Source organism: Syngnathus scovelli, chromosome 10, assembly GCF_024217435.2.
Source record: "Syngnathus scovelli strain Florida chromosome 10, RoL_Ssco_1.2, whole genome shotgun sequence".
Classification (NCBI taxonomy): Eukaryota; Metazoa; Chordata; class Actinopteri; order Syngnathiformes; family Syngnathidae; genus Syngnathus; species Syngnathus scovelli.
This window is the reverse complement of record NC_090856.1, coordinates 1,333,715-1,359,293: the sequence shown is the minus strand read 5'-3', so window position 1 is coordinate 1,359,293 and position 25,579 is coordinate 1,333,715. Positions and strand designations below refer to the sequence as shown.

At 41.2% G+C, this 25,579-nt stretch overlaps 2 protein-coding genes across 6 annotated transcripts; both read right to left on the bottom strand.

Moving 5' to 3' along the window:
* Window positions 1-439: 439 nt before the first annotated feature.
* On the bottom strand, window positions 440-7,524 carry mfsd12b (major facilitator superfamily domain containing 12b). Of its 2 annotated transcripts, none has more exons than XM_049719370.2 (9): window positions 5,565-7,524; window positions 3,720-3,930; window positions 3,354-3,474; window positions 3,055-3,228; window positions 2,601-2,693; window positions 2,438-2,530; window positions 2,169-2,342; window positions 1,869-1,963; window positions 440-1,063 (listed from the first exon to the last, which is right to left on the bottom strand). In XM_049719370.2, the coding sequence occupies exons 1-9, from the start codon at window positions 5,845-5,847 to the stop codon at window positions 925-927; spliced, it is 1,383 nt and encodes a 460-aa protein (XP_049575327.1). In that variant the 5' UTR covers window positions 5,848-7,524; the 3' UTR covers window positions 440-924. The 2 variants fall into 2 exon arrangements, with proteins under 2 accessions (XP_049575327.1, XP_049575328.1); XM_049719371.2 differs by having other exon boundaries at window positions 440-1,058.
* Window positions 7,525-7,668: 144 nt separating this feature from the next.
* On the bottom strand, window positions 7,669-25,233 carry csnk1g2b (casein kinase 1, gamma 2b). Of its 4 annotated transcripts, none has more exons than XM_049719381.2 (12): window positions 25,063-25,233; window positions 21,631-22,377; window positions 14,823-14,892; window positions 13,059-13,207; window positions 12,281-12,515; window positions 12,090-12,175; window positions 11,362-11,446; window positions 11,139-11,287; window positions 10,864-10,947; window positions 9,678-9,779; window positions 8,914-9,020; window positions 7,669-8,828 (listed from the first exon to the last, which is right to left on the bottom strand). In XM_049719381.2, exons 2-12 carry the CDS (start codon window positions 21,856-21,858, stop codon window positions 8,774-8,776), a joined length of 1,350 nt encoding a protein of 449 aa, XP_049575338.1. In that variant the 5' UTR covers window positions 21,859-22,377; window positions 25,063-25,233; the 3' UTR covers window positions 7,669-8,773. The 4 variants fall into 4 exon arrangements, with proteins under 4 accessions (XP_049575338.1, XP_049575346.1, XP_049575358.1 ...); XM_049719389.2 differs by having other exon boundaries at window positions 11,139-11,284; XM_049719401.1 differs by lacking the exon at window positions 9,678-9,779 and having other exon boundaries at window positions 25,063-25,231.
* Window positions 25,234-25,579: the final 346 nt, after the last annotated feature.

Genomic DNA, 25,579 nt, shown 5'->3' with positions numbered 1-25,579 from the left:
GTGTAGTGAGGCCGAAATGCATTAACGTCACAAGTCCGGGCGGCCATTATTATTTGCCGCCAAAAAGCCTCGTCCGCTACCACTAGACTCGTGAGGGTGGGGGCCTTGGGTGGGTGGGTGTAGTGAGGCCGAAATGCATTAACGTCACAAGTCCGGGCGGCCATTATTATTTGGCGCCCAAAAAGCCTCGTCCGCTGCCACTAGACTCGTGAGGGTGGGGGCCTGTCGGTCGTGAGTGAGTGACATACATTGAAAAGTTGAAAAAATATTAAAAAATCAAAATATAATCAGCTGTGGAAACCTTGCCAAGATAAAAGTACACATTATTATCAATAAAAAATAGAAAAACTTTTAGAATATTTTTGGGGATATTTATACAGATATTTAGATATTGTAATATTTTGTACAAGAAAAAATAGATATTCAATCACACACTGAGTATTGTTGAGATTGAGTTTTTTATTGATTGATCACTCAAATGTTTTCTGTGTTCATTTGACCTAATTTAAAATGGATACCACGCACTTCACATTAGGCAGTAGAATTATGTCATTTCTCCCAGTCAACTACAGAAAATAGTTAAATATCATGAAATATGTACTGTACAACATAAAAACTTACTTCAAGCTTACTTAAAACTTACTAAAACAAAAATCTCCTGTAGTACACAACAATTTTGTTTAGTGTCCTCAGGATTACGTTGCATAGTGTTAGCTGTTAGTGAGTTTGAGTGAATAACAAATAAGGTTAGCTATCTATATTCATTATGCATGGCTTTGACTTTAGAACACATTAAAAACAAAATATTTGAACAAAAAAAAACAAGTAAATTGTGTGCAAATGTCATTTAGTATGAATAGAATAGCATGCCATGCATTTAAAACTTATTTAGTTTCACAATCTCAAAGCATAGTTTAGGAATGATCATTCGTATTTCCTCGTCTTGAGAGGCCAAATGAGAATTGTTAAGAGGCCAACTGCAGCAGCCACCGCCACACCTCCCGTTACCGTTGCCATGACGTCACGATAAAACCAAATACACTCCGAGCAGCATGCCTCTGTGCTAGAAATGAGGAAAAAAAGCAGGTGAGTTGGGCATCTATCAAAATCCTTAGGAAAAGTGAAACCCCCAAAAGTAAGATTTCAAAATAATCAGGAAGTAATCCAGTCATTTATTCCCTTACAATTAAATATTAAAACAAACCAAACTATCTGCCCACATTTAAGTGTTTTGCACATGTTGGCCTGACGATGGCAGTAGAGTGCCACAGGTAGATGTGATCGCTCAGTTCTGCAAATTAGAACGCAACTGCAGGAGCTTCATCAGCTTTAAACATTTCCATATGGCCATAGTGTAACTTCGACTGTTTGAATCTGCTACTACCGTGTCCATTCTAAAATACTGACCCCGAAATGATGGCAAGTAAGCAAGTTTGGATAGTTACTATTTAAGTCAAAGGGGTTAAAGGTGGGGTCGGAAAGTGTGGTTGAAGGTCCAAATTTGACAATAATGGTCTTCTTTCTTTGAGAATATGGAATGTGTTGTGCCAAATTTTGAACAATTACCCTGTTCATTATAAAAAGCAAACTTAATAAAACACAAACTTTGAGTCACTGCCAAAAACCCTCCTTTAACAATATTACAGTGGAGTTATTGTAGTGAGTTCTTACTTGGCCCATTGAGGATAAACATTATAAATGAGTGGATTCATTGACTAAATGATCAATTTGAGCGAATGCAAAAATCGGAGGGCATGATTAAGTTTATCCTATACCTTTTTTTAAAAAAAAATGTAAACCATTTGCATATGAAATGGAATGAACAAAGTTTGTACGATACCTAACATGAGCATTTCAGTGACGTTTACCTGCACGGTCTGATACTCTGAATGATAATGACACCCACACCGTTGGCCACCTTGTCTGTGAGGCTCATCGATCCATAAACGAAGGCTCCACTTTGCTGCCAAATTAAAGACATAATGTGAAGGTTCAGAGACTTGCAATAATAATTGAGTCTTGAGAAAAACTAAAGATCCATTTCCTAATTTTGTTTGTTTGGGTAAGCCTGTTTAGACAGAGCAAAAAAAAAATGTGGACGCAGTCCGGGCATGACTCAGCAGGACAAATTCTGCTTATCTTTCTCAACAAGCTGCTTTCAAGCTCACCGTTTGCTCTCCGATGAGTTTGGCGGTCATAGAGAGAGACATGACGAGGATGACGGCTGAGCCAGCTCCTAGCAACACCGCCGCGCCGTAGATGCTTTCAGCTCCCATTGTTTTGTCAAAAAACACCCAAAGGGCAAAGCCCATCACCAGCAGCAGGCCCACAAAATACATCATCTGAAAAGTACAGTCATGCATTCATCTCATGACTATCAGCCTACATAAGGTATTGTGAGGATAACGCAAGTTCACATCATGGATGTTTTACTCACACTGATGCCTACGAGCTTGCTGATTGGCTTCATGGTCAGCGAGCTAACGAAGCCGCTGACGTACATCACCAGCGGTATGATGGCGATGTACTTCTGTTGGACATCAAGGCACACGTTAGGCACAAATTGCATGCTGTGGCGACGTCGTCCGTCTCTTACTTGCCTTTGGTAGCATCAGCGAGTTGGTGAGGTAAACGGAGATGTACGTCTGGGACAGGTTGACTATAAGTCGCGTGCACATGTAGAGAAAGGCCATCTTGGAGGAAAAGGCATGCCAATGAAAATCTATCATGTTGCTTTTTCAATTGTGGTTTTTCAAAACGTATTTTGGCCAATCCGGATGACTGACTGGCACCACTGTGCTGACAAAAATCATTTAAGAGGATCACTTGACCTTGTGACGGATTTAGCAAAAAAAAAATCTTTTTGGACCCTCCGTGTCAATGCTTCATACTGACCTAAAAAAAAACTTAAATACAGCTGCGTGACTGAAATTACATCTAGGCATTAATCTCATCCTTTTAGGGAAAGCTCTTTACACAATTAAGTATGTACTGTGTGGAAAAATCTCGCTCTGTGTGGTAGGTATCATGCAATTGGAGTGCAAGGTGTGTCACCTGGTAGAACGAAGGCTCTTTAAGCCAATGTTTCCACTGCAACACTCGAACAGGCGGTGCATCCTCATCAGGGGAAGGTGTGAGCAGGAGATCCTCTCCTGACTTCTCCTTTGTGCCAATGTGAAATATGAACGAGAACACAGCTCCAATACCCAATACGATGAGAGACAGCATCTGTTGTGCGGGGAGAGAACAGGTCAATATAGTCATTGCGCCATTTGTATTACTTGTGACTAAGCGGAATTCATGAAGCACATCACATTCCAGATGAAGTCAAAAATGCGCCTCTCCAATCTTACCCGAAAGAGAGGAATGTCCGCCGAGCCCAAGTTGTCCGTTATATCCTCTTGGGCCAGAAAGTGAAAGAGCAGAAAGGCCACAGTGTACACCGTGATGTTCGACACCACCGTGAAGGCATACCTGCCCAAGAGACAAAACGAAAGATGCACTTTCGTTTCAAAACAGACATCTGAGCTAATGTGGAATGTCTAGTTTGGACTACACTGTTTCCAATCGAAGGATTAGATGGCTAAAAAAATTATATTACGGTGACAATGTAGGTGAAAAGATTGCATTTATAATATATTAATTAAATTAAATAGTCATTGTGCTTCTTTACAAATAATATTTAGGGAAATGTCATTGTCCGTCCGTCTGTCTGTCACCTGTACGCGGTGAGCTCCACCTTGGCGCTCTCGCTGGACACCAGCTCTGGGATGAGGGAGAGGTGAGAGATCTGAGTGGCCGCCCAGCCAAACTGGAAGATGATGATGAAGGGGGCGAAGTAGACCACCTTGGCCCATTGGGGAGTGTTTGCTGAGCACGCCAAGCAGGGATTGAAAATGAAAGGGAAAGACAGAATAACACAGATGGTTCCTGCCAGGAGAAATAGAATATTGCCATTGTCAGCCAAAGGTACGTTCACAATTAGAAATTTAGTCATTGTTTGAAAAAGAAAAAAAAATCCATCTGGTGTACACCAATGTTTGACTTCAGGAGAAAAGTAATTATGAGAAGCCGAAAATCTGATTTCCAAAAACACAAACAATGCTCAATGTTTTAAATCAAGGTTGGGCTATCACGGGGGCAGAGTATCAAAGCGCAGTCATCTGACTGTGAAAATAATTATTTTTTGAAGTTATTGTGCTGTATGGCCAAGTTTGATAAGCAGCCCGAAGCAGTTTGAGCTTTTAAGGACAGCAACAAGTCATTGAACTTTATTCTATGAAATTTGTGTGTGTGTGTGGGGGGGGGGGGATGAATTTTGTTCGTTAGGAATTTCCTGGAAAACAAGCCATGTGCAACGAGCTTTTTCAACAAACAACACAAACAAAGCAGTTGGAAAATAGGTTTGCACATGACAAAAAAACAAATTCTGAGAAGGCAAACAAAGGGAAAACGTGCCATGTCACGAGTATTGCGGCAATATGTCAAGACTTTGAAAATTGGGTTGCACGTTTTAAAATATTTGGATGTTAGGATTTTCTAATTTCCCTTAGATATTTATTGGAGCACTACGTATGATACAATTAAATGAATTTAGGCTCAAACAAATTGACATCCGTGGGTAGAATTAGAATATGCTCAATTTGATTTTATTGTAGTTTTTTTTTTTTTTTTGCAGGCCACAATTATGAAAAACTTCACATTTCAAATTCTACTGTTTGTTAGCAACATAAAGGACATAATAAAATGAAGGGGTGACTAATATGACATTGATATGGCTTTTCCTTCAGAGGAAAACGAGAACTATGATGCAACCTGGTATACATAGGCACAGCGGAAAGACCACTGGAAGAGTGCTCATATTGGGAAGTGCTGACTAGCAGCCTAGCAGGAAATACGCAATGAGACGTGCCGGCTGCTGTGGCATTGTTGGGGGGGGGGAACAAAAACTGCCTGCCCGTTCTGTCAGCCTCTCGTGTTTGTTTGCCATCACGGTGACGCCACTCTCAAAAAGAACATTTTTAAATAATAGGCACCTTGCCACCGTGGCACATAGTAGTGCCATCTACTGGTGTACTGTTATTACCACTTAAAATTGATCATGCAAACTTTTTTGAAATTCTCAAAAATCAGTTGAGGCAACCCTTGTGGGTCCAGGCCGAGGCCGCCTGAGCCTGGGGCCGCCACCATGTTGTTGCCTGGCATTGGAAAACAATTGTATACATTTCCATCCATCCATCCATCTACCATTTTCTGAACAGCTTTATATTTTTAATTGAAATATTTGATTTATTGGAGATTTTTTGAAAATCCATAACTTCAAAAAGATTTTGTCTATGCTTAGAGAGAGAACAAAAAAGCTACCTAAGTTTGTCTAATTCATGCATGAAAGGTTAAATAGTATTTCAATCTGTACAATTGAGTTTCATTTTTAAGTGAAGCAGATGGATTAAAACTCTGTGCGCCTACTTAAATGCTGCATACTCTTGCTTCCTGTTATAGCCTTTTTTTTTTTTTTTGCCCCTTCAGCACAGAACTAAAGGAATACATGTTTATGAACTCACCCAACAAATGCCAGCTTTTTCTCTTGCCATGTCTCATGGAGGGACTTCTGTCAGATTCGTATCCGATGATTGGAGTGCACACTCCATCTGCCACCTGTCCGATGAGCAGCAGCACTCCAGCAAAGGTGCTCCGAAGACCCAGGACCGAGTGCAGGTAGACCAGCAGATAGGTGAACCACATCGAGGCGCACAAGTCATTGAGAAAATGCCCGACGGCATAACACAAACGCCGGCAAAGTGACAAGGTCCTTAGCTCTCTCTCGACCGGGGCACATGGCTCCATGATGACTTGCTGCTGATTCAAGTGTCTTTATTTACAATTTAGAGGTCTGTCCTTGTTGGATTTACAAATATACAATAGTGTCACTAAAACAGGATCATGTTAAATCAGCTTTTACGAAAATCTGCTGTATTAAGCATCAAATAAAATCGCGTGAAAGATGATCACACAGTGGGTCCCAACCCCGTTAAAACTAATCCGAACTTGATGGAATACTTAAAAAAACACAAATGAAATGGCATTCTTGAGCGCCTACATCATAGGAGGAGCTTTCTAGTCAGGCTTACGTATCCATTCTCCTCCTCCTTGATATGATTAATAGATCGGGTGACTTGGCTTTTAACGCTTCCAAACAATGTAAAGATGAATAATCAAGCTATGAGTGCCTTTCACTCGTGACCAAAAGTACTTCCTTTCTTTCTTTTCCTGACAATGCACAAACAAAAACTGCAACGGCTGACAGAAAAGGGGACAAATCCACCAGGTGAAACTTGTCACTCAAGTCTCAAAACAAGTCGGAAAATATTTTGCTCAAATATTTACCGCTTGCTCCAAACTTCCGTTTTCGTGTCTTTTTTTTGGACACGCGTGTCGTGGTTCCACTTCTCCATTCGGATCACAAAGTTATAGCGAGATACGTTCCATTAGTCTCAAGCAAGTAAAAAAAATATACATGTAAAGGCTTAACACTTGAAACACAAGCCATGTCCACGTTCGTCTAAAAAAAAAAAATGCCTAGAAAGCTGTTTCGAAAGATGACGACCAGATGCATTGTGGGAAATGAAGTCAAACATAGGCTTCCGAAAGTAGCGTGTACCCCAACTTCGAAAACACTCCAAATACTTGTAGAACTTTAAAAAAGATGAGAAAATGATGGCAAACAATACTGTATAACATCCCAAATACATCGTAATTCGTGCAAACAAGTGGAACTGACAATCTTAAATCAATCAAACCAAATCAAACAATAAATTTGAATCTGTCTAGTACTCCTCCGCCCTCTCTCCAAACACACACACACATTCGAAACAAATTGTGTAAATAATCAAATAAAATAATACTGTTGCTGAGTGACTTAGTAAGGGGAAAAAAGCCACAATAGACAGAAAACCTAATGTGCTGTAGTGATTCTAATTTTCTATGGTGTTAAAATGCCATCTTTTGGGTAGCTTTATAATGTGTATAAAATAGTTTGTATGATCAAAATGTTAATTATGATGCACTGTAGTGTTAAACTACACTAATAAACTGCTGTATGTCAAACAAAACGAAGTTCAACCTTTGGAAAGGCAGGGAATGCTATACAGAGATTTCCCAGTATACTGTGTTTTCTTCTCTGTTGTTGAGACGAGAATGTGGTGGAAATTCGCTGGTTGTTTTGTAGGTCCAAAGTCTTTTCGAAAAGGTGATAAATGGCTTGCGATCAGGTGACAAGTACACACAGAGTAACATGACATTTTACAACTCCAACCATCCGGTCTGGCCACTTTTTTCACATCTCATCCATGCATATATGTCCATTAACTGTGTGTACATTTAATTAAGACAAAGTGAAAGTGCATTTTGAAAGCAGGAGCCAATAAGTGCCCATACTGCAATTGCGTTATTCTAACCCTCCAAATGATTTGGTCACACTTTTTTCATTTGCAGCCTAAAAAAATGAACACACCGCACCGCACCGCACCACCTCACCGATGCATGAACAGAGGGAAACTGTATAGTGTGTAGCGAAAGTGACGTGCACGCACATTCATTCACACATTGACACAGGAATCCTGTAAACATTTGGGAGAGATTAGATAAAACGTCATGGCGGGACACTCGTTGAGCTTTAAACATTTTACTTAGAAAGGCACAAACTATGATTTCCTGGTAAATTATTCTGATGTAAGAAATAAAAGTTGAAAGACATCTTCCCCCATGTAAATCAACATCTTTTGCCATAACTCAGATATAAGCGTCGTGAAGGACTCTTCCTAGATCAGTCTTTATTAAGTTTTGTTTTTCGTAATTGTTAATTCCAAACCTAAAGTTTCCACTGTAATTGTTTTCTGTTTTTTTTTTCCCAAAAGTGCAATAATAGTAAGAGAGCTTAATATCGGTTTCTCTCAATCTTCCACAGTACCTGAGGCCAGTGACTGTGCTACAAAGTCCACGTTGACAGACAAAAAGAAAGCCAGAGGAAGGGAAAAATGGAACTCCAGAACACTACAACATAAAAATAAGTCTTCAAAGCAGGGATTTGACTTCAAAAACTGAGGATTCAATTACAAAAAAGAAAAAAATACATAAAAATGCTCCAAATTCTGTTATAGATGAAAAGCTTGCCGTGTCGCTTGGATTTAATATGATCGTATTTTCACCTTTCCTCTCAACTTTGATCCCAAAACACACACCAAAGGAAGAAAAGGAAAGCAATAAACAATTTGTTGAGGAGCAGAATTCTGATGGTTCCCCCTGATCAACAGCTCACTGTTGGAACAACAAACCTTCTTTATGGAATCTAGAATACAACAACTGTTTCAAACAGTATCTTTTTTCATATTCACGCCACAGTTTCATTGTTACAGCTTTTTAAAACGTTTTTTTCTCAAGCCTCTCTTCCCCCCCTCCCTCCCTCCCTCTGAGTTTTTTTCTGCCGATTAAGGAATCAGAGTCTGTTGGGAGTCGGTACGACCGCAACGTTCCTTTAACACATCAGCAGCCAGGGAGCACTGAGAACGAGAAAGATAGAAGCAGGGATGGCGGAAGGGAAGTGGGGAGGGGGAGGTGAAGGGAAGTCAAGTGAGGAAGGGGAGGGGGGGGGTAAAGAGGTGAGGGGAAGCTGGGTAGAGAAAAGGACAGGGAGGGGGGCGAGGGTCTGTGTAGTTGCTTCCATTTAAAACTTGACAGTGACAACAAGGTTTCAAGTTCTCTCCAATCGCTTGGTTCACTTGTGCCTCTGGAGAGCTTTCCTCTTTCTCCTTTTGAAGAAACAACAGCACCTGAGCATGAACAGACAAGGCCTTGGTGTTCAAAACAACATTCTTGTATGTACAACAGTGAGAAAGTATACGTTGGGCCTCGTACTTGGTTTCGTCGGCCACTTCAACCTCGGTGGGAGCAGTGATGGGAGCGTTTGAGTGTCCAGCTGTGGGATCATCAGTGTTCAGCTCGCCATTTGTTGAGCTCATCACCTGCATGACCAAACAAAGAGAGCAGAAAACTAAAAACCCACTCGCACCCATGGGTTGGAGGGTGACAATGCAAAGAACCGCAACTCGTACTATATGTGATTGCCAGCCATCTTTGAGCGGATCGTTTTGCGCAGTAACTTGGGAGTGCTCCAACTAAAGCAACTTCATAATAGCTTACATGCTGCCGTACTATCGGCTCAACACTGGGTGGCGTCATTGAGTTGCAGCATTAACAATGAAGGCTTCTGATTTCAGGAGCGCTGCCAAATACCTACTTGGGAGCAAATGGCGATGGAAATTTGAATTGTTATGAGTGGAACATAATCGATTTATTTGGAAAGCACCGGCATTTAGCGAAAGGAATCATCATGTCATGATAGTTGCTGCTAGATGTCATCGCTGTACAGTCAGCCCCCCCCCCCCCCCCACCACTCCCTCTCACGTCACAGGCAATTAGCAGATGAAGCAATTGCTGCTGGGAGAGCAAAACAACAAACACACGGGGGAATCAGACAGTTGAATGTACGCACACGGCAGAGGGTTGGACAAAGCACAGGCACAGGTAGCGTGAAGTGCGTGAGGGATGAGAGAGAGCGAGAGAGAGCACACGCATAACCATACAGCTTCATGCACTTGCCATCCAAGCAGCAGCAGTACCTGGACAGAGCCCCCCAGCCGCTCAGCTGTGAGGTGTGACCCCAAAGTCTCCTTATTGGTCACAGGGGTGGGCTGAGACTCACTTCCTTTTGGCTCAGGCGACTTGATGCAATAGCAAAAAAGGTTGAAGACGCAGGTGGTGGTGGTGGTGGTGAAAGGGGAGGGAGGGGGAGGGCAAGGAGGTGAGGGGATCCCATGTGGTGGGATTTGGGGGTGAGTTGTGAGGGAGAGAGGGGGGGGGGGACAAGGAAGAGGTGGGGTAGGTGAGTAAAAACAAAAGAAAAAGAAAAACAAAAAGAAACAAAACAATTACAGAAGACATCTCCCAAGCAGAAGCAGGCTTGTTAAGACTTACTATGTTAAATAGAGGAGAAGAGGGAAGCAAAATTCATATGAAGCACAGATCGACACACTTACAAAGTCATGCGGGAGTCAAAGAAAAACAGCCTTGATCAAACTTATGTACGATGAGATTGTGCTGTCAATTTGCAGAGAATTGAAATTTTGTCGTACTTCCCCATCGCCTATTATGGATGTTGCAGTTTACAGCTACGGGCAACGAGATGGGGGCGTGAGGTCAAAATGAAAAAGATGCAATTGACGCTACCGAGTCAAGCGTAAGATCCTAAGTGTCACGCCCTTTCTGGCCCATATGGAAACAATGAAACGCTCTCATGACGTATAATTACATATTTGTGCCGATCAGAAGTGTGTTCATTCCAAATGATTCATCTTTTTACCCAGGCTAAAAATAAAAGGCAAGGCTTGGATAAGGCTGGTAAAATGAAAGGAAAGAGTTGCTCAAACCCTATTGTCATCACTGGTATGAACAATGCAGGCTGCATTTTCAACTCATGCATGCAATGACCAAAGCTTATCAAATAAAATAAAAATATAGTCAACACACAAACAGTAATTTGGTTGACAGCGAATGCAGCAAAATTCAACTCATGACTGTAAATGTATATTGTCTGGCAGGACAAATGAGTCACTTATGCATTAATGTGTGGTGAACAGGTGGAAATGAATGGCAGCCATTTTCTCAAGGAAGTTGCTTACAGTTGGATACAGCAAGAACAATCAGGCAGAGGAACTTGAATGACTGGGTCGGTTGGTCGGTCAGTCGGCTGGCGGATTGGCAAGCGTGCGTGTGTGTTGTTTATGCAACGATTCCTCGTGACCTCACCTGGTTTTTGGTCTGCTGTTGTGCTTTGTCCCTGCTGCTGGGCTGCAGGGGAGCATCGCTAGGGATAGGGCCGATCGGTGTGGGCTGCAACAAACACAAAAAGAGTCCAATAAAAAAAATTAAAAATACAACCTGACGGAGCTTGAGCGGTGGCGCAAGTAAGACAAATATATAACCTATCGTATATCATTTCTGAATGAACTGTAGTTAGTTGGACTATTCGAACAAAATGCAGCCCAGTGTAATGCACAACTTGCACACTAGAGGGCACTCACCAGGGATTTGCCAACCCAGTCATATTCATAGTCAAAGACGTAGCCGTTTCTGTCAAACAGATCAGTGAAGAGCTTCCGCAAGTAGTCGTAGTCGGGCTTCTCAAAGAAGTCCAGCCTCCTCACATATCGCAGGTAGGTGGCCATCTCTTCTGTATCAAAAGATGCGTTAGGATCCAAAGAAAGGAACGCTTCAATGATGCCAATCTACTCTAGTTGCAGCGACCTGGGAAGGTTTCACAAAGTACTTCTATCGGGGTTGCTCGTTTGGTGTCCCCAATTTTTTGATACCTCTCCTTCAAAGTTTCCGCCTAAAAAGGAAAGAGAAAAGATGCATCATTGAGTTTGCAGATGCTGTCACTTCCAGAAGTGGTCACGATGACCGCATTTGATGCTTTCTGCCATGTTACATATCGATGAAAAGTTGGCCCGGGCTGAGCCATGCAACCTCCCCCACAGTGGTCCATCCCTCATATTCATCAACAACAGGCTTCCTCCCACATAACAAATGCTCAGATGTCTCACTCTGCTCTTATTATTCGCAAGAGAGGCAGCCTGGATCGTACCTAGTGACAAAGCCATCATTGGACAACAACAGTATCTGAGTAGATTATTTTTGTCATCTGCTCAAAAAGGAACTGGCCTACAACACGCACCCATTTCCTCCAAAGTTATTTTCACAATTCAAGGCAAAAAAAAAATAAAAAATCCATGCAAGTGAGACTTGAGGCTGAAATTGAAACTTTGATGTCCTGGCTTAGGTTTCAGACTCTAAAAATACAACAACAGGATGGACCTTGAAATGTCTCCTGTGAGAGAGGATGGAATTGTTTTACCAAGGTTGTCTAGAGATTGAAAATTCAAGTCTTCTCCGAGAGGAGCAGGAAATGGTCAAATCAAAGCGAAAGACAGCTTGACAACACTCGCTGTATAGCAAACAATGCAATACTATACCTTTAAGCCTTGCCAAGGGAGGCTGCCTCGAAGGAAGTACATAAACATGTGACCCAAGGCCTCCAAATCATCCCGCCTACTTTGCTCTGGAAATGACAAGAAGGTGCAAGATGTTTTCATTCAGCCACGGTAATTTCACCGTTGATGGTTTCATGAACAAGAGGAGAATCACAATGTTATTTGTCACTGACCTTTTCCCAGATGTGTGTTGATGCTCATATAGCGCGCCGTTCCAGTCAGACTCTTGTGCTCCCGGTACGGGATGTGTTTTTTGGTCTCGGGGTCTATGTACTCTTTGGCCAGACCAAAATCGATGATGTGAATGGTGTGCTGTCTTTTGCTTCCTGGTCGCCCAACTAAGAAGTTTTCTGGCTTCACATCTCGGTATATCAGACTTTTTGTGTGGACATACTCCATCCGGGTTATCTAGATGAGAAGCGCAAGTGGTTATAAATGTGTTTTAGAAATTCAGTCTTAGGCACAGTGATGTCATTTTTTAGTTGACAGTAACTTCCCCTTTAAAATCTCATGAACAGGATGTGTGTATGCCTGAACAGTATCATGCATACATTAGTCCAGTGATTCTCAACCTTTACGGAGCCAAGACACATATTTGAAGCTCGAGAAATCTCACGGCACACCACTAAATAAAGATGTGACAGAAAAATTGGGTACACGTCAATCATACGCATTTTGCCATCTAATAAAGACGCATTTGTTTATTTTGTCTGTCACTATAAGTCGCTGGCATAGACAGTGGAACAAATTTACACGAATTGTTGTTTTCAGCCAATTAAGGGAAATGTAATCATTTTCCTGCTGCACACCTTAAGAACTCACTGTTTGAGAATCACTGCGAAAATCTACTGGGATAAAACTGAAGATGCCAATAAATGGATGTTCTATGGATGAATACAATTAACCGATGCGTGCTCCAATATGTTCATGTCACATAAATGTCAACCTTACCAGCTGTATGGCTATCATCAGGACGGTCTTGAGGGAGAAAGTGCGGTCACAAAGATCGAACAGGTCCTCTAGACTGGGCCCGAGCAGCTCCAACACCATGGCGTTGTATTTCCCGCAAGGACCAAAGTAGTACACCTGTGGAATTCCCTCTGTGGGAAGAGGCACATATCATTTAAATGAAAAACTTTTTCCAAAATCAAAACATAAAACAAAATGTCCCACTTGATTTTTCACCCCATGAATTTCAATTTGGTAAACATGCAAAATACCTTTGCAGACAAGCAAATGAAAGCTTCAATAATAAACAAAACTTGTTTCCTTCTACAGGTGTGTCAGTGTTTGACTTCTCTCAAGTGTAAATAAAGGCAAAGAGTAAGCGTATCGCTCGCTATCTGGGGCACTGAGACATTTGCTACTTGAAACCACCGCACCCCATTTTGTAGAAAATACTACTACAGAAGATGGCTTATTAAAACGAGTCAAAACAAAAGCAAGTCAAGGCCCACAGTAATGTGGGTCACCACGGCATTAAAAGCCACACACCATGAGATATTGCGTCAATGATTCACCAACACGGATGTGTTGTGAAATACAACTAACGATCATTTCCAACAAACACTGAAGTTCGGCTGAATGTTATTCAGTACAGTACGGAAATACTGTCAAAAGTTGGAAGTGGAAAGAAAAGAAGTGCTATGTACACAAGCAGTCTTTTCAAAATGCATGCATCATAAAAGTTAGAAGGAAAAAGTCTCACTGCCTTATCAAGATTTCATGAAGGGTAAAACAAACATCAGTACGATTTTTTCCATGATACGCACTTTGTATTTTAAAAGTAAAATGCGCTAATACAAATTGGAGTTGTTTGGTGCCAAAGCAATGGTCAGTGGTGCTCTGCCCCTACTGCCATCATTGGAGACAATTCAACCTATTGTGTATATATGGCGGGTCTTATCAAGTTGCATCATGGCAACTGAAAACAATGTTGCTCTACAGTCAAATGTCAGAGTTGGAGGGCAGAGAGGGATTGGGAAAAGATGAGCCAAGAGTTGCAGGCAGGGAATGCATATTAAACATTTAGTGTACGGACGGAGGATAAAGATAAGTGACTTCCATTAGGCCAAATGCTCAGGAGATGTCCTCCCTCAACTGAAATAAGATCAATGGCCTGTCTTGTTCCAGCGGAGACAAGACTGACCAAATGAAAGTTACACAAGAATGCAATTTGCCGCTTTTAACCTGATACTGCTAATTGGGGAGAAGCTTAAAGGCAACCGGTCTGTTTTATCTTCATATATTTGGCATATTGTCAATTTCTTGCACAAAATACTACAACTAATCGACGCAGAGAAAAAAATGTGTCTGTGCGATATGGTCATGTAAGCTTAACATAATCAATGACGATATTAGTAAATCAATAAAGCCAAGGAAAGGGATGGGAATTATTAGCATGGCATAATTGAGCGTTTCCTTTGCAATGTATGGCGGCGACGCAATCAGGAACATCCCGACTGAGGAAATTATCTGAGTAAACAAACCATAATGGCCCACACGGCTCGTAGAGGGAGGGCCATCTATAAATAGTCAAGGACTGCCCTTGTGCACCAACCCCTTTCAGGAGTTGAGCTCCAGCGTCAGGATCAAGGAATTGACACGGCAATAAATACCAGCCCAAAAAGCGACCGACGCTGTGCTGTGTGGCCAGCTTGTAAAAACAAAACAAAAACATACGCTGAGTAGACAAACGCTAGTTGGTTTTCTTACCTGAATTTCCCAACTGTTTGTAAAATCTATATTCCAAATGGAGCTGTGGCGCCCTGGATTTTATAGGCTCCTGTAAGAGGGAGGGGAAAAAAAAGAAATATTGTGAATAAAACATGGCATAGGCTATCATCTTGAATTCAAGCAATTGTGAAAGGGGGAAATTGGCACCACCGTGCAAGCCATGTGATTGACAAGCGCAACTTCACCAAAAGCGTTTTACAAGTTCTAATCGCTAAAAATAACTTGAGTTTTAAGTTGTCATTGTTCATTGCGAGAGGCTCAAGTGCGGGCTTTCGTCAAGGCTTCATCAAAAAGCAACCCATTGCTTTGAGTTCACTCCAGATTTACAAAATGTAATCTGATTAACCGCACCAGGCGAGAAGACAAGGGCATTTACGCCGAACGTGAGCCAAAACGTGCATTTCTGTTTTAAAAGAAGTTGAAGGAAAACTGAAAGTTTTTAAGTCCTCTTAAGTCATTGATGCCCTAATCAAATTAGGACTGAAATCTCTTTTACTGCCTTGTAAACACTGATCTGCATACCAAGTAAGTTCTGCTCAAGGCAGTGTTTCTTCCTGCCAATACAAAATGCATTCCCAATTTATATTCCGTCGCAGAAATACGCATTTCAATGTGAAATATTAAAAAATAGAATTGAAATGATCTCAAAGACACAATTGCTCCCACATCATGGTAACAATATCCAGAGGCCACACATAAGAGTCCCAAAAGGGACAACAGACAGGGCAGGGCGGGTAATAGAGAAAGAAGAGTGCAAGCCTGTGGGATGAAGACATGTGACCAGCCTGAGAGGCAACACAAGTAACTGCTCGGCGAGTGTGAAAACACACACACACACACGCTACTCACACACACCCCGCCCGCCCGCCCGCCCCACCATCACCTCCATGGGCACCAGCAGCAATGAACATGAACAACAAATATATAAATGATGGGTGAAAGCAGATGGCACTACACTGTAGAAGCATTTAAAACAGCTTACAATGGGAAACAGAGGCTTATGGCAGCTTTATGGAGCCTACTTAAGAGTCATCTCTATTTCCAGCAGATGGACTAAGCTATGGCTGTGTAAATGACCACAGCCAAGCTGCGAATGTCTGATGTAACAACGTCGCATTTGACAAGGATGTTTTTTTTTTTTTCCGCTTGTAAATATCATTTCTGTGATCTGCTCACAGGATGAGAGGAAATGAAATGCGGGCCATGCTCGGAAACAGTTTGATTTTAGTGAAGTGATTTGAAGCCAACTGGAACTTGGTTATCATGTAAGCCCTTTGAGACTGTTTGTGATTTAGGGCTATACAAATAATCCTGATGCTTCTCAAAAACTTTTGTGACAAGATATCAACTTAAATGTGGAGGTATGCAATATTTATTTTTTAATGTAAAATCAATCCCTTCAGGCAAAAAAAAATAATAATTACATATTAAAAGCGAATAAAAAACTCTTGAATCTTGAATCTTAAAAAAATACCTCCCAATGCATTTCAATGGGCATGTGTATATATATTTTATATGAACAAGCCAGCCGGGTCAATATCGCCCGCAAATAGCTGATAGTTGAACAAATCCTAAGTTTAGACATCAACGAATAATAATTTTTATTAATCATGACTTTAATATCAATCAAATTATTTTTTCCATAATTACGCAGCCCTACATCATATCATATCCCCCCCCCCCCCCACAGGATTAATGAGCAGAATAAGACAAAATCAATGTGACTGGATGCCACAACACTATGACCTCAGAAATGTGTTGCTCACTAGGGATCTGTGATTTATGACTTGATTCAATCCAAACACTGAAATTATGTGGTAATGATGTCAGAAACAAAGCGTCCAGATTGCTCTGTTCATGATGTCATCCTAATCTTTCACAGAGCCCAACTGGACCCTTTACATTTTTTTATAATCACAGTCTAGGGACTGCTATGACATATAAAATGTACAGTACATTGACGTCTGAATCAAGTCATCGTCATCATTTAGTTGCTTTCTAAATGAGTGATTTGATGGAATCCCTCCTTGAACAAAGCCTATACATGACACAATACTGGCTTGTGTCGAGGGCAGCTGACCAACAGGCCAGAAGGGCCCTTCCCTGTCTGACCTGCTGCTACTGCTGCAGGAACCTCTCCACCTCAGCTGTTCCTCACCGTCCCTTTAAAAGACATTTGGCCGTGTGGAGACTTCCAGTGAAGCACCAACATCACCTGATGGATCACAGGCACATTCAAGGAAGTAGCTAAGAAGCAAACCACAGATGTCTAAAAACGTGCATGCCACTCCTCCTGCAACAGTCTTTGATTAGGAGCCAAGTCAGATCAAAAAGTGCAGCAACAGAACTGCAGAAAATAGCAACAGCAGCCACTGTTGGGCTGCTGTTCATATTTCATCTCTGCCATTCATTCCGTTCTGTTTTTCAATCGGCATGGGTGGGGGAGCGTCTGATCGTGCGCCACTGTCAATTCCAAACTCTGAAATACAATCACCAATAGATGACATCGATGCCCATTTTAGAGATGAGATCAGCAGTTTTTGCGAGTCCGCTGGGAGAAATTTCTTATTCTACTGCTGAATATAAAAGACCAGAAAAGGCAGAATATAAAATGATTGAAGACTATCTTAAAAATGTCATTAAATGTTAATAGTCATGGCAACAAATATTGCTCTAAAAGGATGAATACGGGTGACAGCTCTGGGATGATGTGTTTGATAACACCATTTCAAGTGAACGCTTGAAGCTCGTACAAATACATGATTATGTCATCAGAGATTATGCAGCGCTTTTAGGCGAGTCACCACGGTAGTTTCACATGAACTTGCGTGGACAGAAAATCAACTTCATCTTCAGAGGATTAACCAACTCTTCATACCATGTCAGCTGGGCTAAATCTGATATCAGATAGCAGAGAAAGACCAGAAATGACCTTTCTAACTCCAATTGATGTATTGGGTTTTATTTTGTTTATCGGAAACCACCAAAAATTCAGACAAACTTTTTTTTCTTTTTAAATCAAAAGGGCCACTCAGAGTGTGGTCATAGGACACATGGCCAGCGTCCCATCTCACGGCAAGACTATCCCAGGTCTAGTTAATACTGCAGCATTAGATCTTAGCAATTGATCATCAAAAGAAGCCAGTGTGACTTTCAAAGAGTGTCAACGTATGCCAAGGTGTGACACGTACGCAACGGAGACAACATTATGCAGAAGCCCCAGAATAGAGCGACCTTTCCATGACTCCCGATAAAGCATTTCACAATATGCATTTTGCAATGTGACTCAACTGTAGAGAACCATCTCAAATGTCAACAAAGCTTCAATCAGAAGCTTGAATGATCAAGTGACTGAAAGGGTCAAACAAATGAAGACGTCCAAATAATGCATGTGTGCATTTTGATCCTGTAGGGCATGTTTTTCCTGACAAGAGAACGGTCCGCTAAAGTTGGTAGCGTCACTAAGATTTCTATCCAGATGTAAATCAGAATCAAAAAAACATGTCTATGTGATAATGCTAGCTACTGGTTCATTCGCATATTAGCTAGTTGACTGAAGACATGACAGTATTTATTCATTCAACCATGCCGGGGTGCTCTCAAGAGGTAAAGCAAAGTAGGGAAGACCTTAAATTGTCAAAATGTCACTTTAAATTGTGCTGATAGAGCTTTTATGCCTATACTGTTGTGCGACAACTGCCTCATGGCAGGCTGATGTAAGCTGCTGAGCTCGACTGAAACAAGAGCTGTTTATTATGCTGCAGTGGGAGGGAGACAGAAGAGTTGGATAAAACGCCTCAATCTACCTCAGAATCAGGAAATAATTAACAAGAGTCACTTCTGAAAAAGCACTGCTTTACAGCCTTTGAGCTAGTGTGACATAAGCTCAATTTGGTGAAAACATCACATATAACACTTTAAAGGGAAATTCAAAAACTTTTGAATGTTTTGTTGGTGGAATATTAATTAAACTGACAAAATCCACCCGTTTTTAATCCATCTCAGGAGGCGGCCATTTTAACACTTGCTGTCGACTGAAAATGACATCACCGTTGCCATGTTTCAGACGACCAATCATGGCTAATCAGATTTTCAAAGCTCAGCTGTGATTGGTTGTGACCCGAGACCAGGTAACAGTGATGTCATTTTAAGTTGACAGCAAGTGGCAAAATGAAGGATAAAAACGGGTGAATTTTGCTGCTGAACTCGTTCATTCCACAAATGCAATATTAATCAAAATGCACATACAATGTATTTTTTTGTAAAAAACATTTTGAGGGTTGACTTCCCCTTTAAACATTAAAATAAAATGGCAATTAGATGGTCTTTTACAGCAACAGCAAAGCTCATTTATGTATGGATAGTTTAGCAGTGGCTTTTACAGGACAGTATAGCAGTGAACATTATATATTGGCATTTTCTTTAAGAGACTAGGATCTCCCTGTGAGCACAGCCTGCAATGTTCATCCGTAAATGGCGACAGTCCTGTCACCATCTCACAGGCACTCAGTCAGTGTAAGAAAGCAAGCAGCCAAAGCACAAACTGACCCTCTCTCTGTGCGTCAACCGGGCCTGCTAACAAAGACAACCTTTCAGAACACAGCAGTTTCCACTTGTCTCTTGCTTTTCATTTCAACATTAACACGGGCCTTGCTCCATTTCGCACTATAATGTGCTAAAAGAGGTCATTCTTGTTGCTCTTAGGTGCGTACATACAGTGGAGAAAAAGTACATCATTTTCCAAAATAGTTGGGCTATAGAATAAGAACTGTTTCTGTAGCAGAAAAGAAGTATTCAGTACTGTATGTTAGCATGCCTTGTTGCGTTGATATGTCCTGCCATACATTGGCCTAGCTATCGCTATCCTGCCTACGCAGTTAATGGCGGAAATGGAAGCCCGGTCAAGGTTTACACTGGCAACTCAACTGTGTGTTACAATGGAAGCCAGTCCTCGGCTCAACACTAGGCCCTTTTACACTGTCTGGTTAAGACGGGCTGGTTCCTCTTTTTCCTGTTTTGCTGCTCAAGGTGCAGGGACAAATGATCAGATTGTCGGACAACAGGTCACTGTGTATAATAAGAGTCCATATTGGTGGAAATATCCTACCTTGGCTGAGTTATGTGTAAAAGGCAAAGGCAGTTGACTGTCACCTGTCAAAAGTAATGGTAAACTTTTTTCGTAGAATTTACAAGCTCCTTGTTCCCAGTTAAAAAACACGTGTGGCATCTAATTTAGATAGCACATCACCCATATCACGCCTACATGTCTTGGTCTGCGATTGATAGAAGGAATTCGGACAAGTTGCTGGCACAAACTTCAAGAGAACATTGCACACTAACTAAGGCTGAAAGCAGTCCTCGAGTAATTCATTTTGAAAAATGCTGGAGGAATTATCCCTGCCTCGAGGAACCGTTTATTTAATTGCAAAGCTTAACGGACGCACAAGTTTCTTAATTCATTCACAGCCATTGACAGGGAGCAACTCTGTGTACTGTAAAGAAACTGTTGATTATCTAAAAATATAGTTATTTGCAAGCCCCAATGGTTGGGCAATACCTTTAAAGCCCCTACAGCAGCATGGATGGACATCAACATGTGTGAAGACAACTGTTCAGGAGCAGGAGGCCCATTTATGTGAAGCCCAGCACCAACTCATCTCAACTTTCCCAACTGGTTGTTTTTCCACTTAGTTGAATGCTGAAAATGTATGTGTGCGTTTCACTGCCCGCTTCCCCTTAATGTTTATGAACAGACGTTAGAGCGGGCACAAGAATCATGGAGCAAAAGTATTGCCTTAATACCATAGCCAGATATAGCTGGATACCATTGGGATAAAAATACCCCAACAGATGGGAAGGTTCACAGGCAAGGGTAGAGGCAGTGAGCACAACGTAAGATTTCACAGAACTGCAATTACAGACGTTTTCTAACCTCGGCCTTCTATGTGGTTGACAAAGCCTTCAATGGATGCCCATTCAGAGATAATGACCTCCCTGGGATATACAAATGTAAGAATAATCACACACAGACCGCTGGAACTGTGGTGGAAATGACGCCGAGACTCCGACATCTTCTGTAATGACTACTTAACTTTGGTTAAACTCTGCCGTTGCCTTCATTAATGTATAATCATTGAAGATATCAGCTCACTAATGTGAGCCAATTACTGAGACGATAAAGCGGTTGCCAACGTGGTACCTGCGTGGTTCTCCAATTAGTATCCCGCGGGGAAGCGCTAAAGATATCTCATCAATAATGGGATTTTCTAGCAACATCGCAGAAGTGATTATTTGCATTGACTGAGATTTATGAACAAAAATAAACTTTCATTTTGGTATTGGCAACTGCTCAGACCTGATTATAAAGTAGTTCAAATAATTACAGACAACTTCTGCAAAGTACTATACCTGTTTGTGAAGATTCTATAGAACTTTTATCATGCATATAAAAATGAAACATGTCCACAAAAAAATAATATAAAAAAATAAATGAAAAAAATAAACCTTGAGGATTTTTATCTGCTTTGAATGCCTGATTATTTGGTGTGCAGTCAACAAGCTAGCAGTAGCAATAACAATGCAAGGATAAAATCTTCTCAAATACATGACCATCAATGCCTTGGTAAAAATTTTGTTTCGTTTTAAAAAAGTTGTTTGTAGCGTGACGGTTGACTTGGCTTCCTGACGAGGTCTGGCAGTTTCATCACAAAACGAACATTGTTGATAAGGCTTGCTGAATATTAACAGAGAACAACCCGCCACATGTTAAATGAGAGTGTGCGCTTACCAATTTGATGGCCACATATTCGTTGGTATAGAGATTTTTTCCCAGGCGCAGCTCTCCAAAGTTCCCGCAGCCAATCTTTTTACCAACACGGAAGTTCGGGCCAACCATAAGAACTCCAGAATTGGTCCCAGAACTTCGGCCCCCATGTCCAGTCCTACTTCCTGCCGTCTTAGACATTTTTTTCCCTTCCTCTGTCTCTCCCTTGCCCCCTCTCTTGTCAAAATCCATAAGCTTGTGATACCCTGGCCTCTCCACGATTATTCTCCAGCCATGCAAACCATAGGAGATCCAGTAACAATGGCAGAGGAAGCTTTAGGAAGAGGGGGGAGGGAGGGAGGGAGGCAACTCTCACAGGACAGAGGAAAGGTGTTGCTGTTACAACTGCGGCGGCAAATAAACCAATCTATAGCTAACGTTGCGGGCTCCCGTTTGGTCTCCTCGAGTCACGCCAGCTCCAGTCGAACACAAATACGGTCCCGACAGGAGAAGAGGCAGGCGCCGGCCGCTAAAATGTGTCCACAGACAGACACATACAGTACAAAATCATAAAAAAGCACTCCAAAAGCCAGCTAGTGCATCCACGAGGCCGCTTGGGAACATCCCTTGGGGTTCCTCATTCCTTGTGGTCAGCCCTCAGTGTTACAGCAGATGCTATCCATGTTGTTGGGTCACGGCACAGAGCGACCCCGAGAGCAAACAGCCACGAGATGAATAGGTAACCGACTGCTTTTATGTCACCTTGGTGCCCTGCAAAAGAATCAAAAGAAAACAATGAGTTCAGAATTTAGCACGTCATCGTTCCACAGTTCTAATTCCGGATTCAATCCAAACTGGCTGCCAGGCAGATTTGATAGTCACTGACTGTCAATAAAATACGGTAGACTTAGTTAATCATGAGCTGGCATGTTTAATTATGGCCAAGATTCATTTTGTGCTACTAAAAATTTTTAGGGGACATTTTCATTTCATTTATCACAATGGCATCCTATACAAACTTTAGTCCAAACCCAATTATTACTTTAGCTTTTAAAACGTGAATCCGTCCAAGAGCCAATAATACAAACCAGTGATTTATTCTTCAAATGTGTCAAAGGTAAAATAATCCATATGAGCACATATTCATAATGATGATAAATGAATTCAATTCAAATGGTCAAAATTGACCATGCTTGTGGTGTAAAATTCAGTCAATTCCTGGCACAGTTGTCAATAACCAGAACCATTTCAATTTTAATTGACAGTGTAACCTAAATCCTGCATCCAAATCTGCTCGACTGAACACTATGTATGCACGCGCTAAGAGGCTGGGAGCAAGTAATGGTCAACGCTTATCAATGGAAAGGCACTTACATTGATCAATATGAAATATATATATTGGATACAGTGTCCATTCCTAAATGGCCAAGAACACAAATCAAAACAGAAACATGTAGAAATGAGTCAATATTGAGATTTTCCACACAAAACTGTTAGGTCCTTTAGTCATGTTCCTGGAACAAATTGACTCAAGTATGCTAAATTGACCAAAAGTGAAAAAGAAAAATTTGTACTAATCCAAAGGCGTTTAAAAGCCCACATAGCAAATAAATTGAGGAAACCTCAATTGATTCCACAAGACCTATTCTGCTGCCCACACTGCCCTTCACACAAGTGGCGCAGTTTGAAACGTCTCAGTAATTTTGACGTGTGGACTTGGAGAACTCTTTGGAATTTTGGCCTGTATGAGCAGATTGGTGGATATTTTTAACTGAAGCTTGTCGGCCAATCTGAGAAGGGGTTCCCTGACTAGCAGACATGTAAAAGAATCAGACATGTTGAAAAACAAGTTATACTTTCTTCACATTGAGCAGATTTTCTAGGGGTGTAAATGCTTTCAACTAGAGTCTATGAAAACAAGTGGCTTTCCGATCAGCAATAATGTCTGCAGTATGACGTTTGGTGATTCATTCTGTAGGAAATGAAAAGAGAGTAGACCTGGTCACCAGAGGAAAAATTACAACAGGGTGCCATTAGAGCATCCACGCTAAATCATCACAATTGTGAAATGTTGTTTGTTTTATAAAGTTTCATACTGAATTGCTTGTATGACAAGGTTGACATTTGAGATGTTATTGAGGTAAAACGCACAGATATCCACTCATACCTCTTGGCATAATCTTAATCACTGTTTCTTTGTCAGAATATGTGGATTATTTTCAATCGACTGTTTGCTATCACAACCTATTCATTTCTTACCTTAGCAATCCGGCCTAAGTTTTGAGGTGGCACCAATCAACCAGGTGTAAATCATGGCTAGTGGCTTTACCGTCACTTCTCTCAATGTAGCTAAGTTGCATCGACACGAAAAAAGAAAATAATAATTCGATGGGAATTTTATCCGCTAAACAAAGCGAAAACCCAAAACAATATTAATCACACATCGATCGGTAGATTTCCTTCTGATGGCGATGTAAAATGTGTGCATTTTGCTAGTTGGTTAATGCTTGCTAACTAGCTACGAGTAGCTGTCATTCAACGATACTTTTATGTAGTACCTCGGATGACTATAAATTCAAATGGAACCCACAATATATTGTTTTTGGCGGAGTTAATGTCGACATAGAATATAAGAAGAAGGCATACATTTCTTCCAAAATAATCGTGGTTTAACACATGCTAGTTGGGGAAGACAAGGCCAGATACTCTCAAGACATCCTGGCGTTATTTAGCCACTTAGCATAATAGCGTTCATTCGTTCAGAAACTGGATGTATATTAATAAGTTGTCTTATATTTTTACCAATACAAGTACCGCGTAGAACTACTATTTAATTAAAAGCTGATGTACACTGGTTGTTACTATATTACACATTTGATAAATGCTAACCTAGTTAGCACATCTAAAAAAAACACCGCTCCTCTTGGCCCTACGCCTAATAAAAAAACAGCTAACGTTAGCTGGCGCTAAAATAGCAACTTGTATTTATACTTTAAAAGAAAATACAAATAATTAACGGTATGTGAACCAGAGCGTAAAAAGTAAGAAGAGGACAACGCACAAATTATTCATTGACTGACAGCTCCGAAGATACGATAATCGGCTTCGTATACGACTAATAACAAATGAATAACACCCTCACTTCTGATGTTGTTTTAGATTGTATCGACTGCCTTTTACTGCAAGTCAGACCAATCACCATTTAATCTGACACATATTCATATTGCAGTCATTGGTATTGCGCCGACCACTGCCGGGCAACTCCTTAATCCGAACAAGCGAGTGTACAGCAGCAGTCAGTCCCTCTTTAGCTCCCATGCTAACGTTAGCGGTTGGCCAAACTAGCACACGAAGCACAGCGAGAACGTTCATGTACAGCGAGCGAAGCGCTTTCTTCTTCGAGGAACAACAATTGGGACGGAGCTTTTACGCCCACGGCAAAACGTGTGGAATTACCTTTAGACTTAAGCTATCGACGGGCAGTCGAAGTCATGGCTCTTCGTTCGTATGAATCGTTTCTTTTTTCGCCCCTCTTGTCCTCCAGTTGCTATGATGTCTCTTTAAGCCTCCCTCGACTGCCGATACCCTGCCTGACACAGCGTCACACTGCCTCACGCCACTACTACGTAAAAATAAAAAAAAAAAGCACCGCAACCTTTTCGGGAATACGGAAAAGGAAGAGCGCAACTTCCGCACTCTTTGCTCTTCGATTGGCGTAAAAGTACAATACTTTAACAGTATAATTTTATCTAATTATTTATATTCAATTTGAGTTGCACAGGTTATAAGTCGCAATGTTTTGATATTACAGAATTAGATCACAAAAACTGGCAATTGAAAAAGGGTGTGTAGACTTTTTCTATCCACTGTACAATGTTCACTGATGTAAAGAAAATGTTAGACGTGATCCTAAAACTAGTACTGTATATTTGCCATTATGTCAAAAACTCCACAAAAGTCACTAATAGGCTTG